This window comes from Pholis gunnellus (assembly GCF_910591455.1).
Source record: "Pholis gunnellus genome assembly, chromosome: 10".
Classification (NCBI taxonomy): domain Eukaryota; kingdom Metazoa; phylum Chordata; class Actinopteri; order Perciformes; family Pholidae; genus Pholis; species Pholis gunnellus.
The window spans coordinates 11362191-11378051 of NC_136537.1; the positions used below are offsets into that span (position 1 = coordinate 11362191).

At 42.2% G+C, this 15861-nt stretch overlaps 1 protein-coding gene across 1 annotated transcript; it reads right to left on the reverse strand.

Annotated features, from left to right (window-relative positions):
• Positions 1-1089: 1089 nt before the first annotated feature.
• Positions 1090-15445, reverse strand: sh3rf2 (SH3 domain containing ring finger 2). Its single transcript, XM_079167827.1, has 11 exons — positions 15187-15445; positions 14456-14870; positions 11686-11973; positions 10395-10490; positions 8884-9282; positions 3466-3587; positions 3123-3293; positions 2619-2893; positions 2234-2520; positions 1778-2079; positions 1090-1667 (listed from the first exon to the last, which is right to left on the reverse strand). The coding sequence occupies exons 2-11, from the start codon at positions 14867-14869 to the stop codon at positions 1487-1489; spliced, it is 2535 nt and encodes an 844-aa protein (XP_079023953.1). The 5' UTR covers position 14870; positions 15187-15445; the 3' UTR covers positions 1090-1486.
• Positions 15446-15861: the final 416 nt, after the last annotated feature.

The following is a 15861-nucleotide window of genomic DNA, read 5'->3' on the forward strand; positions in this document are numbered from 1 at the left end:
GAAATTTCAACATACATTTACTGTAGCACTTAGGCCTACGGTAGTTGATTCAATTCAGTGCAATGAAATAGAAGTACAGAGGTACAAAACTCCAAAAATGTGTTGCTGGGCCACATTGACCCCCCACTACTCCCACTCTCTGTGCATTGTGTGACATTGCTATGCAAGAATTCTCCCTGGCCCCACGTTTAGAGTGTGTTGATTTGTTTGTACACACATTCCGTGTGCACAATACTGAAATATTGATGGTCTTGATACTAGATTTTGTCTAGCGTTAGGCTGATAAATAATAAAATGAGTCAGGCTGATATCAGCTTATTGCAGCTATATCAGTATTTTTTGTACTGTATATGTCGTCAGATCAACAAATTGCGGTAAAGCTGTCTCAAAGAAATGATGCTGTTTATTTAGGAACAAGTGTCTGCCTGACATAAAAGAAGACATAAAATAATAAGTTTAAAAAAAAATGTTCAACTGCAATATGTCCCACTCAGTTTAATTCTTAAACTAATAAAATATAAGGGATCCTCCTAAAAAAAATGGGTTTCATGCGTTTATGTAAAAAATTTAACATATGGTACGACTTAAAGAAAAACAAATCATAATCAATCACATTAATATTGATATTTAGCCTTGAAAATCCAATATCGTTCTGGCTCTAATTTTGACAAAGGGACCCTCTTCAAGAAAAAAATCAGGTAGGACCCAAATTAAGCTGAAGTAATGTTGTGCTTTAGAAGCACATATTCCCAATCTCTTTTTTAGGTGTTGACATTACCGCAAACCAGTTGACACACGGTGAACTAACGTGGCCGAACATGTAGAACACAGCGTCACTCCCAAATCGTAATATGGAGTGGTTAACTCGTCTGCAATACTAAAATGGTTCTTGCATGAGTATTTAAACATGCTGCAAGTATACAGGCAGGCCTACTTATGCTTTATTTATATATCTTACTTTGCAGTTGAGGTAAAGAATGCAGGATTTTTACATCGAGGCAATGGTTTCTCTGTTATGTTATTGTTGTTAGTTAAAGGATTATAGTTTACATCTGAAGTGAGACACCAAACTACAAAAGTTCTGGACGTATAGTTTATTACCACATAAGCAGTACATATATTTTACCTCATCATTTCTCTAAATGTATTTTGTTTCTTTGTGAGTTTTGACAAAGGCACTCACCAATGTGTGTAACATGGGTATTAAACAAGGAACAGTCATTAGATGGGATTCTGTGCAAAATCTTATAATAGTACATGTGTAACAAACATGCACATACGTTTAAGAACACACAATATATCTCTGGAGAATTTCACCACACTCTCATATGCACGCAGGACAAAAATAAACACCTCTTTCAAAGGATTGTCAATGGCAGTATTAACCCTTGGACCTCAACCCGCATTTTGCTGTTCAGGTCAGTTAAGTCATTTGGCAGTTAAACGAATGATATATAGACATATACATAACTACAGTACCACACAGTCAGCTGAGCCTCTCGAGGGCTTGAAAAACAATGCTGTGGAATAAGCCTGTCTGCCCACTGCTCTCCTGAGTAACCAGAACTCGTCCATCAGGTCGAGGTCTGTGGACGAGGACGAGGTCTCCTTGAAGCAGACTGAGCTCTGAGTCCGTCTGCGCTAAATGCGTTGTGGTCACTCTGTGTCTGGGGAAAGAAAAAGTACGTCAAATCGATGAAAAACTTTCAAGTCTACTTTGTCTGCCTGTTAATCAATATGCTTTTTATTTTCAAGGACAAAGACAGATTCAACGTACCTGCTGGGGCTGAACTGAGCGGGCACGGCTGAGAGCAACGGCTGTGACCATATTGTTTTTTGCGGATTAGAATTTAGATCAGAGATGGCATTTTCTAGGCCTTTCCGGAGAATAGGAGCTTTTCCTTCTTTGAGAATGATCCCCGGTCCGTCTCTTCCCAGCGTGAGCGATGGGGCCCATACTTCTAACGGAGGGGGGCCAGGGCCGTTGGAGGGAACGTGATTTCCTGGCGACCAGGAAAAGGTCCGACGTCTTGGAGGAGGGGAGTCTTCATCTGTGTAGAACCGCACTGACTTTGCCGGCTAGGGAAGTAAAATATTTACTGTAAGGCACATGCAGAACAGTGATCCTATATTTCAAAAGGATCAATAGTATAAAACTAATGCACACTGAGTACTTATCTTTAGACAAATGCATGCTCATGCCTCTCGCAAGAAATCATCAGGATGACATTACCTTGTCTGCATTATTCTTGTGTGAACTGGGTCTGACTAGAATTGAGTGAGGCCCATGGGGAGGCTGTCTGTCATGCTGATGGGAACCAGTGAAGTCCTTCAAGACTGCAGCAGCAGAGGGCGCTGCCGACTCAGTCATCCAGCCCCGAGGTCTGACAGAGTTAGAAAAGAAGGTGCCATTTTTCTTCCTCTGCAGGGCAGGTGAGTAGCCGGATGCCTGAACTTGTGAAAAGTGCTGTGACTTGGATGGGACGTTCAGATTGGACGTATGGGAGAAATAGTTTGACCCTGAAAAAATATTTTAAAAGGCCGTCATTGACAATCTGGCTAAATCTCTTTAATGTAATCAAGCGATTAGAAGGTGGATATGGTTGTTTATCACTCACCTCTGTGAGGGTTAAAGATGCGCCTCACAGTGTCCCAACCTTGTGAACCCTCAAAGAGAGACGGTTTTCCAGCGCCAGTGGATGACGTTGCATGCTGCGCTCCATTTGGCACAGATGGGACATGTCCTGTTGAGTATATCGCTCCATCAGAGTTTACCCTATCAAGAGCGAGGACCACAGCAGGATTCTTGGCAGCAGGGGGTTTCTTTCCGGCTACTGTGTTGTACTGTGAGGACGCATTCGCTGCTTTGGTCTCCAGGAGTCTGGCCGAGGTTCTGCAGTGAGGCAACGAGACACTTAGTACATACTGAAGTACCCACAGAACATCACTTGGTATCCTGTAGTTAAAAGTTTATTTGCACCAAGCTCAGTGTTTTATTTTTGTTTCATGATTCATTAAAATGTGTGCATGATGACACGTCGTCCCGCCCACACTGAATCACTGTCTCAATCCACATGTCATTCAGCTCCCACTTCCAGCAGTCAAGGATCACAGCCTCTCACCTGAGCACAGGCGTGATATAGTTGCCGGGCAGAATGCCCACTTTGCCCGTTTTGAGCGATAGCCCACGCAGCCAGCCTTCATTGAACTTTCCGTAAACTCCCACCATCTCTCCTTTTCTCAGCTCCAGCTCCTCAGGCCGTCGTGGTTTGTAGGAGTACAGGACGGCACACCTGAGGGGTCACACAGGGGGTTTGTCTCTGTGACGACCACACTTTTATACAATATGTATACGACACCTTTTTAAGGGTATTTGAGTGTTTCTTGTTTCTGTTTCTAGTCATATCTTGCGCCTGCGATCTTACATTATCATATCATAATATAATGTTGAAAACAGTGACTCACACGTTGATGGAGAGCTGCTGTGTGGAGGAGTTTTTGCTGTCTGCAGAGGTCGAGGACATTTGGGGGTTCACCAGAGCCATAGAGATGGCGGGTGGAGTGTCACTGGTCATCTTCTTCTCACTCTGTTAAGGGATGGATACAGATGTATTATTATGGGTTTCAAGTGGTTTTACATGGCACATTATTCAAGAGTGTCTTTTATATCTGTTTGCAAACCCCAAATTGCCCCTTAAGGGATGAATAAAGTATTTTGAATTCATTTTAATAATTCGGCACAGCTGTGCTTTTGAATGCTAACGTCAGCATGCTGATAACATGTTGATATTTAACAGGTATAATCTTCACCATGATTACGTATATCAATGTGTAATATATTTAGTTGTCAAGATGTTTCACTAAAAAAACAAATTTTCAAACGGATGGGGGCGCTAGAGGAAAAGTCAGGGATTCAGCAGAGCCACTAGCATTTAACGTCTCATACAGTAGCTATTGAGATATGTGGACCAAAGTGGTGCACTGACCAGAGAAGTCTGTGCTACAAAGACAGTAACTATCCACTTGATTTATCTAACTTAGTCTGCTGCCTCATACTAACATCAGATAAACTTTGGGTTGTATTTTAGCACAGAACAAGTTTTGTGGATTTTGTCCCCCATCACTTCCATCGGAGGAATGTTAGATAGGATCTCTTAATGGCAGGAGGAATGATCACGCAAGCCAAAACTGTTACAAAAAGGAATATGTGTATTGTTTTAATTCAGACAAAGACACAAACCCATAACAACATATTGGTGTTTTAATGATGGCAGTGGAGAAACTGTCTTGAGATATGGTGACAGTCAAGGACATAACATATGATTTACGTCATTTTCTTGCTCATTAACTATTCAGTGACCCCATGTGTTCTCAGGTACAGACGTCTGTATATCATATATGATTTGTTGGATCTTCTTTCTTAATGCTTAGTTTAAGCTCCAACTTCATTAAAACAGAAAAGATGGTGTATACATGTTAATTAAAATACAGTACAGAAAAAATATATATTATGGCCCGGAGACATCTTTTCCATGTTATTGTCATAGATCTGAGCTGCTCTTTTTAAAGCAGAGAAAGGCGTAAAGTCTGCAGGCTGTGAGTCAGACCTGACACAGTCAGCAGGGAGGGACACTGAGGTGTGTCTCGCAACCGTTAACAACACAGTATGAAACCTAATCCCTAATTATTTAATTGCTATACTGAAAAGGTTTTTTTAGTGACATCTTTATTGTATGTTTTATTTTGTCTAAACACGTAATTCTTATTATTACCAGTACAGAAATCCATAAATAACTTTCCCAGTGCTATTATGTACACAGTGACGTCTACAGAGGGTGGACTATTTACAGCACTACCACTCAACTACTGCCTAAAGCATTAATGCTGGCCTGTGGGCCTGGGGTTCCCTATTTACAGCATGCGCCTGGATCCTGCAGCTCTGCTACCATTGAGCTGCATTCACACTCTACCTCAAAGAAGCACAAAAGAAGTCCTAATCGAGAGGCAGCCATTGCTTTAAGCACAGCCTCACTTGTCAAAGCCAGTGCTGTGAGGCAGAAGTAAAGCGAGATAAACTTATGATGTAATGTCCTGAAGACATGCTGGCCTTCCATCATATACGGGACAGTATGGACGAGCATTAGGGTCATCTAAAGTTGTTTTGTCTATGAATCCTTTGTGACACTCGCATGACGTTTACACTAAAAGCAACTTCCGGAAGAAAAGACAACTTCCTGTCTTTGCTGAAGCAGCATGAAGGACAGAAAGTAGAAGACATCCTTATGTGCAATTATTCACTATCTTTTAAGCAAAGCACTGACACGACAAGAAAAAAGCTATTTTTTTCATGCATTAAATCATTTACTTTGTGTCTTTTCTCTATTCTAGTTTTGATTTTTTTTTAGATACTGCTTCAGTTATGCTGCAGTCACGCAATGGCCAGGTGCAGTGACTGAGCAGTCGCACTAACTATATTTACATGGAGAGTAATTCTGCTATTGGTCATGCAGGTAATAAAGTCTTATTTAATAATAATAATAATAATAATAATAATAATAATAATGTCCACCCTTTGGTGTCCTCGTGCCAGCCACAACCTGCATTTCTAACACTTTGAGTATCTGTAGATTTGGTCATGCCAGCTGAACGAAGTTTTGCATCAGTTCATCAGAAGATGACGATGTACCTTACTAGTAATCATTTCATGACCATGATGCAGGGGGCATGTAGGTAAAACAAATGTCCAAACTGTGTACAGAACTCACAGAGGGCTAACTTTTAACTTTGCCCCTTTCAGCAAAAGACTAAAACACGCTCTAGTATCAGAAATCTTTAGCCACTATTACATTTTTGTAACTCGTCTTTTCACAAAGAAACAGACAGCAATATTTCCTGTTGAAAACAGTAAAAAAAATAATCCCCAAATCCCACCCAAAAAACATGTGCTATAAAGATTTGTAAAGCTCAACAGTAAATAAAATGTGGTTTTGGACACACGGACTAGACAATGCTGTTTCTTTGCGACGAACTCGAACGCAAAATGTGCAAGAATGAATTACTGCACAACCTCCCATGTTTTAATGGTGAATTACGTGATGTCACCAAACTCTAGTAACATTAGGCTTGTTCGAGATGAGCCAGGCCACCAGCGATCACCACACAATGTATGATCCCAGGGCATTGTGGGAAACGCCTGGTTGTTCCCTGGTCCAAGATCTCACTGGATCAGGTGACTGACCAGCGACATCATGTTGTGTAAAAAGTTGAAATATTTGGATTATATTCACATTCTAGTCACATGTTGCACTATAAAAGAAGCAGAAGCTGGGTTCTGAATGAGTTTCAGGTGGAAGGAGTCGATGCATGCATATTTTATGCAGGCCTAAAATAGGTTATTAAAGATTGAGGTTTTCATGTCAGTATCACAGATGTACTGAATATTTAATGAAATAATATTGTTGAATAAAAGCTTTCTATCTGGGATCAGGATCTATTCAGAACTATTCATTTTAAAGTATACAGTACTCTAGAATACATTGTGTGCAGACTAATGGCAACTGACTGAGCTTTTTTGCACTATGGTCAGGTTTGCAACTGAGGATTATTTTCAATTATTGACTCATTTGGCAATTATTTTCTTGGTCAACCAATTAATCTCTTGGTCTGTCAGTGAAATAGTAACAAATGCCAGACAATGTCCTAAAGTCCAAGGCCACATCTTCAAGCTGCATGTTTTGTCTAAGACTCAAAGATATTCAACTTTACATTATGAGAAAAAGAAAAACACACAAAAAAACATTAATTCATGCTTTTATTTCATTCCATGTCAAATATTATAACTCACTCTTCACCTGCCTTCACAAAGTGGTCAAACATGCTGCTGCTGAGCTTTTTGACCTCTTCTAGGTCGTCTGATCAGGGTTTGTTGGTTGCTCGTCACTCCAGGCTGATAACTAACCCTCTCCCTTTGGACTTAATAGCCAACAGGCTTCAAGGGGGAACTAATTACAAATAAGCAACAAACATATCAGGTGTTAAGGTGCACCAGTGAAGTACGATGATTGATAATTGAACTTCTCTGTCGCATTTGAAGATGTTTTTGTCTTATTTCCATCCTAAAATTCGCTCTTACATAACCGTGCCAATATTCACACTAATACGCATCTTTTGCATCCACAGTCTGTGGGAAGAAACATCCTTCTGTGAAACAGTGGAGCCAGAGGTGAGAGCTGATGGGCTGCAGCTCTAAGAATAGCACCCGCGCTGGCTTGGTCAGCGGGGAGCTCAGCTTAGGCCAGAGGGACAGAGCCCTCGGCTCCTTTAAAAAGGGTGCGTGGCTTGTCTGCCATTACTGGCCCACTGATGTGAGAGTGAGTGTTACCTGCTTAGTGAAGAGGAAGGAGTTTGAAGGCAGGGGAGAGAGGAGTCTGTTATGTAACCAACTTCACCAGTGACTCATCATCGTCAGCATGAGAGAGATAAGCAGACACACTGAGGGACTCTCCAAGCCTCCCACTCCCTCCATCTATCTCTCATTTCCCCCTCCCCCTCCTCCTTCTCCTTACTTCTTGTGTTTTGCCTTTTTATTGCAGCACACATGTTTTGTTTTCTGTTTCTCTTCCCAGCTCTATGGCATCTTGAGTTCAGTATTTCCTCTCAACTTTTCCTCTGACTGTCATATCTCTCCTATTTCCTACTTTTTTTTATCTTGTTCTCCAGGCTCCTTCACCTCCCTTCCAAGCCAACCTGCATGAGCATTGTTGTGCTCTGACATATATAATTGCATGGTGGAGCTGAAACTTCAACTGAATCAAAGGAAATCATTATCTCAGGGGGGAGGGCAATTGGCAGCAGGTTACATTAAGCCTGGCACTGGACTCAGACACTAGCAGGCTATGACTTAATGCAGTATTCACACCATTCTATGTGTCCGGCTGCACACATAGAATGGTTAATATGAAATATATCCTTCAAAACTTTCAAGCTAAGGTGATCAGAACTAATATTCTTCTTCGTCCACCCAACATCCTGCCATGCGATACAGGCTGTATAAAATATGCAACAGGTATCATGTTGGTCACATGAAGAGTGGCTGAGCAATTCATCATGACAGCTTGAGATTAAAATGTTTCATTGATACCAAAGGTGGACCTGAAAGAGCCTCAAGAAACTAGAAAAACTCTACAAATAGTCAGTTTCAAGAGCAATAGAGTCTCACACACTCTTCTTGTGAGTAGTTTAGACGACATGATAGCAGTCAAGGCAAGCTCAGCTGTTCAGTATTGTTGTGCTTCTTTAAAGTTATTAGAAGTACTTTTGTGAGGCCTGTATGTGTTTTACACTTAAACACTCATCATTCTATCAAACGGTAAAGTCAAAGGAGCTTTTAGACACAATGAGACAACTACACAACGTCCCGAGCTGAAGAAACACACCCTGTCAGACCGCCACTCATCTATGAGGGGAAACCCTGGCTTATGTCCCAGAACTCTTGATTAAAGACCTTTTCAGAGTTTTGGTCCACTCACCTCCGGTCCTCACTCCTTTCATATCTAGCCCTTTTCCACATCTGTGTTGTCTTAATCATGCAGCGGACAACATAAGGGCGATGCCTCTCTCTCTCTCTCATTCATTCCTGAAGCTTAGGGTCATGGCTCCCTCTTTGCATCCCTGAGAACAACTTGATCCCCCAGTGACTCAAACAAAAACAATCGATTTCATCATGCCTTTTGCCAGCCACATGTTTTCCGTTAAAACCAATCACAGCAAACAAAACAAAGCCAAACACAGTTTAGCTCAAAGAGGAATCTGATCAACCTGGGAAAAGTTATCACATCTTCACTATAGTTTGCATAAAGGCAGATACGTTGGCACACGACTCACCTGTAGATGTCTGTGTGTGGAGTCAGAGTGGCGTCTAATTCGCTGAGAGTTCACTCTGGAGGGATGAGAGTGGCCCCGGGCGGCAAGAGACGTAGAGAGTTGGTGTGGCTGACCCCGGTGGCTGAAGCTGTTGAAGGTGCTGATGTTGGTCGTCTCTCCTTTGGTAGCCGGGTAAAATCGGATACTGCTGGCTGCGGGCTGTTTCCGCTGGTTGGAGAGGGGCAAAGCATTGATGATGGGTGCCTTCGCTGGGAATTGAGGGACTCCGTAATGGGTGGTCCTATTGGATACGTCAGTGGCCTTGTCTTTGCCCCCACTCCCAGTCCGATGGTGAAAGTCTGCTGAGTCACTCCACCTCCGATGCTTCCCCTCCAGCAGTTTGGCAGCCACTGAAATTGGCTGAGAGAGTTGAACACATGTGAAACCACAGTGTAAAATCAGGATAAATCCTAAAACAGAGAATAGTCAATCCTCAGGCAAGGAAATTCTCTCCAACTTGCTCCTACCTGCGACTGGCGCCTGTCAACCTCTGCTCCTGCTGATCAGCGAAACGGCTGTCTAAATACACCCACTTATCTCTACTCCACTCACCCCTACAACTTGTTGGACAGGCGGGCAGGCAGGCAGGAGCATAAGTACCAGCCAATAAGCCAGGGAGGGTTGACTGGTGCTGAGAGAGAAGCTGCACACAGACAGGCAGGCAGGCAGGCAGGCAGACAGGGTTAATGCTTTCACTCCCCACAGTGATGTGCTGTTATGCCACCCAAGCAAAGAAAGCTTTACTGTGTCTTCACGCCTGGCTGCACGACAGGAGGAGAGGCTCAGAAAGGAGATGGGAGAGGAGGAAGGAAGAATAGAGTACAGAGGTAGAAGAAGACGAAGAGCACCACTGAGGCGGGGCTTTAGCAGAAGACACGGGTGGACAAGAGACGGAGAAGGCGTATGAGGAGGAGAAGACTCATGGGAGGAGGGGAAGAGAAACTAAATATCAGGTAAACCTCTGGCAAAAAAAAACAAACAGATGACAAGTGAGGGAAGTAAACAAGAAGTGATTTAAAAGGCACCACATCAACCCCACTGAAGCACAAATTACAATTTCCCCCGGCACGGATGAAGTTAATTCCTGGAGGCAGAAAGTACAGAGGAAAACAAATGACAGTCAGCTAGCTAAGCAAGCGCTGCCAACCTGAGTAAGCCACATAGTCACAGACTAATGAGCAGCTGCAGACACAGCACGGCTTCACAGATTATCTCTCTGCCTCAGCACTTTGCAGAGCAGGAGTGACATTTACGGGTGAATCAAAGATATGAATGAAAATCAAGGTAGCGCCCCGCCAGTGACCTGGAATTAATGACATCCAGCGACGACATCTATTCATTACAGGAAGCTACACCATCAGACCAAGGTGCCAAATGGGAGGTGTCAACCTTGATCCTGGAGGAAAAGGCCACGACCCACATTCAAACAATAAAGGAAGGGAGAAAGAGAGAGAGAGCTCAGACAAACTCACTTCTACATACTGCAGAGGGCAAATTCCAACTTTCTCCCCTCGCTTGGCTTCAATCCAGTGTTCATCCACCCGTCTGATGACCGTAAGGATGTCTCCCTGCAAAACCAGAAGTAAGAGACACACAACTGGACTTAGAGGAAGTAGTGAAAATGTGAGAGGCAGAGAAACCGCTAGAACCAAAAAAAAACAACAACCAAAAAAACAAGCAGGATGCCAGGTGCTGATAACAGAGTGTGCTCTCCCTGGAGACTGGGCACTCTCCGAGCACTACATTTCTCCTGCAGCATGTGACATCAACTGCCTTTGTGTGTGCCGGTCCAGTCCTTTCTGTGGACAGCCTCGCTCTAAAAACCATTTGACCATCTGCATTAAAGCTGAAAAAAAGAAAAAAACAGAGCTAATGGAGAGCACACAAATACTGAGGCCCTTATATAACTGCCTCAGAAATCCTTCAGGGTTGGTAACAACCACTGTGGCAGAGGTCTGAGCCTCCAGCTCCACAAGTCTCTTAAAGCAGCGTAAATAATAAAAAGTAATGATTATTAACCCCCCCCCCCCCAAAAAAAAACCAAATCAAGCTAATTTTAGAATTCATGAAGCTATGACAAGTCAATATTTTGAGAACTGCAACGATTAGACGATCAAAGGAAAAAAGATCTGCCACAATTTTGATTAACAAATAACCGTAAAAGTCTTTTTAAGCTAAGACGGTAAAACTCCACAAGTTCCGGTCTCCAACATGTGAATATTTTCAGATTTTTTTACTCTTCCATGATAGTAAATTGAATATCTTTGGGTTTTTGGACTGTTCGTCAGACAAATCGTCTTTAAAGACGTCACCTTTGCTCACTTATAATCCCAACGATCGCTTATTGACCAAACGATTAATCAATACAATCAGTAGGTCATAAAATATTTGGTGTTTTTTCTCAATACATGAATAAAATGATCCCTCAATTGACACCTTAGCACTAAGGTTTCCCCAGGTAATGGTGACGCAGAGGTGGTTAGCTACCCACATCCTGATGCATCTCGTCTTCCGATCATTCACACTGGTGAACACTCATACAGGGAAATTAAGGTGAAATAGAACCTTTGCTCTTTTCCCCACAAGGTTAATGCTTCATTATTCCCTGAAGGTTAAAGTCAAGTGTAATCATTTTCTTTGTGCATTCATTAAACAGAAGGAAACCCTGTGAGTGCTCTAAAAGATCAGGTCATACAGGACTGAACCCCCTTGACAGTAAGTAAGCTTTCACGCTGTGTTAAGTCAGCAGTTTGAGAGTCAGACCTTGAGGAAGCTGAGACCATATTTACTGTCTTCCAGATTGCTCTCTTCGGGGTTAAAGTCGTGCAGCGCCCTGCAGAGAGCCTGAGGTTGGGACTGCAGCTGAGGCGTCGGCCTGACGGCCTGCAGCGAGCTGGCAGTGACAGACGCGCCGCCGCTGCTGTCGCCGCCGTTTCCGTGGTGCCAGCTCTCATCCACTTTGTGTTTCTGTGCGATACTGTTTCCAGGCGCGAGGACCAGCTCTCCCGAAGAATCACCTCGTTGGTTAAGCACCAAAGCTCTGAGAGCAAGCTGGAGGACAGACGAGAAAAGTCACACATCAGCTACTGTGAAGAATGAAGTGAATGTATTAAACATGATGGTATACGTTTCTGAATTGGTTGTAATCAATTAGTTTAAAGATGTTTCGGGTGTACAGGCTGTGCTCTCTTTTAAAGATTAAAAAATAGTGTCTTTCCAATGCAACTGCATTTTCAGGAGGTGGAATAATGCTATTTATTTTGTCCTTTACTTTGACAAACAGCGACCGGGGACTTTGCTGAGATCGTTGTTTAAAAAGAGAAGCAACAGGCTAAAATATCTGTAAAATGCTGCGGTCCAGAGTGAAAGTCACAGTCAGGTTTCAGTTGCATGTTCTTAACAGATTCTGAACAGACATAGATGTGTGATGTTTTTAAACAGATATCATAAGCAGATGTGTTTAATATGACACATCCTTTTTCCCTTTCAGGTCAAGTATTGACTCAAGCGTTACTGATAATGTCTTCACACTTGTTCAGTGATGTTGAGAGAAAACAGCACAGGAACGCCCAAAGATGTTATTTTCTGCAGCCATTATATTTCAAAACTTATACGACTTTTCACAAAATGAATAAAAATGTAATTTCTCTCCCCATTTTCATGTTTTGCAGGAAAGATCCCAGGCTTTTTCAAAGAATTATGCATATTAGGTAGTTAGAATAATGGGTTTCAGGAATGTAAGTGTTGCAAATAATAACACAGGTTCTAATAAACCACCTACATCCATCTACTTTTCCTTCATGGTGTCAGGCCGAGCTTGCTTTTTATCAGGCTCATCCCCATAAATGTATCTACAGACCACATATTGTTGTTTCTTTCGCTGATGAAACTATCCTTTGTGATACCTGGCCTTAGTGAAAGAATGATGGTGGAGGAAATTACACTATATCGTTTTGCACTGGAAGTTTCTGAAGCACGCATTTAAACCGCAGAACGATCACAAACTCACCCTCGTGAACTTGGCTGTGCTTTTTGAACTCTGGCTGAACTCAAACTACGGATTACAAGTAAACTCTTAAACGCTTGGAGCAGTTTATGCACAGGACTATGGAGAAGGCAGGTTTCTGTGTTTCTCATCACCTCAGAGAATAAAACGTTGGCATCAAATAAAAACTGCGAAATGATTTACTGACTGTGAAGTGCCTTTATGATCCTTAGATCTCTGTTGGGTTTAAAATTAGGTGACCGTGCAAAATAAGTTGCACAGGTCTGCTTTATACAGATACATACTGTTAAACCTGCACCAAAAAAGTGTTATTCTATTATTATCCATGCAGACTTTTTTTTCTGACAAAATGATACACCTGTTAAAACAGTACAACTGGACAATAACAAGTCAATTAAAATCTATTCGGTCCCATATGTAATAGATGTTGCAATTTACTTTCTGTTGGTCATTTGTTTTAGTCCTTTCCTTCAGTAATTAACCTATTTTTACAGTTGAATCTTTTTTTGTAACTAATTTTTCCCATTCCATTTGATAAAATACGCCAAAATTCCGAACGTATGGTAAACCCCTACCGCGTTGTATAGTAGGTGTTAAAAGTTATGACAGAGCTCTCCTCAGTCGTGTTTGAGGAAGGAAACAATCAGGAGTTTTGTGGTTTCTTTATGACGCGAGAAGGAAATTTTCCTCCTTCATACAGGTTTGAGATCTCATCACTTCAGGACCCAAAGGAACACCGACTCACACTTGGTCAGACGAAAACATTTAGGACGTGGTAGGTCAGATCACGCTCCAGCTCCTATTAGCCACAGAATCCCATTTAAGTTTGGTGAACACACAGTGGAGAGTAAGTAATTCAATAGGTCAGAGATGAGACACGAGGTCCTGTTCAATAAATTCCAAGGAATAAATGAACGAGCCATTATAGCGATGGGAGAGAAGACAATAATGAAGAAATATACATTTCTTAAGAGTTAAGAGATTTCACCACAATGTCTACACAGAGCTAGCTGTGTATTTAACATGTGTGGGCGTATTAGGACATTGTGGGCAATGTTGCAAATCAATGAGAAGGATTGCTCTATTTCAATATTTTTTTTTTTTGCATCAATATGATGAAATTCTTTCTTTCTGGTATCTAATTTACTAGATTAGCAAAAACATTCATGTCTGATGATTTTCTCCATTAATGGTTTCCAGAAAACTTACCAATACAGTATATTGTGATAGTAAATGACTGTACATATAGATATATACCAGAGGTCATGTTTTAAATCCAAAGTAAAAAGGATTAAATGCATTAAAAATCAAAAAATATTGGACTGTGGAAAATGGGTAGCTTTCAATGTTTAAATAAAAAAAATTCAACACTGTGTACTTTCTTACAGTAGACAAATAGGACAATTACAGTAGGTCATGGCCATTGAAAGATTGTGTAATTTACTGTAACAGAGACAAAAACCTCATCATTTGTCAAATAAAGTTATCACTGATGTGCAGATGATTAGGCCGGGGTCGTTCACTGACCTCATTGTGCCCTTGCTTGTCTCTGTGTTGACTCTCAAGCTGCTGGTGACCCTCCCTGACTGAGGGCACTGCGTAGCGGGCTGTATGTCTGTCCCTGCCGGGCCCCTGCGAGCCCTGGAGCCCCTCCAGGATCCGCACTAGCAGGACGTTCGCAGGAAGCTCCTCCACCGTCCTGGCTGGGACAGGGGCACCACACTCGGGGCAGAGCAGCTGGGAGTGGGCTGTCTCCTGCCTCTGCAGGCAGGACACACAGAACGTGTGCTGGCAGGGCAGGACCTTGGCTGACACGTCCAGTGGCTCATAACAAAGAGGGCATTCCAGCAAGGCACTTAGAGCCAGCTCCTCCATTTTAAAAGGGCCACCTCTCTTTGGGAATAGGGCTCCTGCTGCCTCTGAAACACTGTAATCCACCATGCTGGGAGAGAGAATAACAACGAATGACGTCAGAAGTTAATGTCAGACATTCTACAATGAATGAGTTTCAACATTACTGAACAAAGTCTTTTTTTTTACTGTATAAAAGGCAATAACACTAGAAGACGGTACCAACTTCAAACGTTAGATAAGGTGGAATGACTAAGATAAGGCGCTTTGTAGTAAACACTGCTTGCTTACAGGTGTTAGCTCACCTGGCCGCACAGGTAAACCAGCAACAGGAAATACCCGCACAGGACGAAATATCCAACACATTCGTCTCGGTAACACAGATTACAGAAACATGAAGTACTTACACGTGTGTCTGCCGCCCGCCACGGCGATATTCCGCACACTCCGGTTAGGAAATGCGTAACTTTTCCGCCGCTGTCGCCATGACGCACTTGGGCTGTGGACGGGACACTAGCGCTCAGACGCAGGACAGGCGCGTGAGCTTTACATTCACCGACCAACTCGTGCCAACATGTATGACGACACGAAACCCCCCTGTGAAATTTTGAAATGTAGATTAAAACAAACTACTAAGAAGGTCTCAACCACAACTAGGCTAATTCATCTGGCTGAATCCGACTTCAGTGTCATGTCCGACTCAGTTAACCCTTAACAGTTGATCTGCTCTTATATTCACAACATCTTTAACTTTAATAAACACCGTTATAAAAAATTATAATAATGAAAATAAAAATAATTTTAAAAATCGTATATATGTCAAGACAATAGTTTAGGAATTGCTAAACAAGATTTTACATAGTGATAAATATAAAAAGTTTTGAAGGGCTGTTTTACATTAAGTAGGCCCAAATACCTACGTCATTCTGTCTTATAGCCTAATAGTTTAGGTGTATTCATACATCCCACTATAATTGTTTTGTGAGCACCATTTTTGTTATTTCAAATGTGCAGAAAATGGGAAATACAAGCAGAGCAGTGTTTACAGCTCTGTCATGTGACATGGTCTCCCTCTGCTGGTG

Coding starts and splice junctions, on each gene's coding strand:
- sh3rf2 (XM_079167827.1), bottom strand. CDS start 14,869: ATGGTGGATTACAGTGTTTCAGAGGCAGCAGGAGCCCTATTCCCAAAG. Junction 3,588..8,883: donor CCACACACAGACATCTACAG/GTGAGTCGTGTG, acceptor ATCCCTTAACAG/AGTGAGAAGAAGATGACCAG. Junction 2,521..2,618: donor CATCTTTAACCCTCACAGAG/GTGAGTGATAAA, acceptor ATATTTTTTCAG/GGTCAAACTATTTCTCCCAT.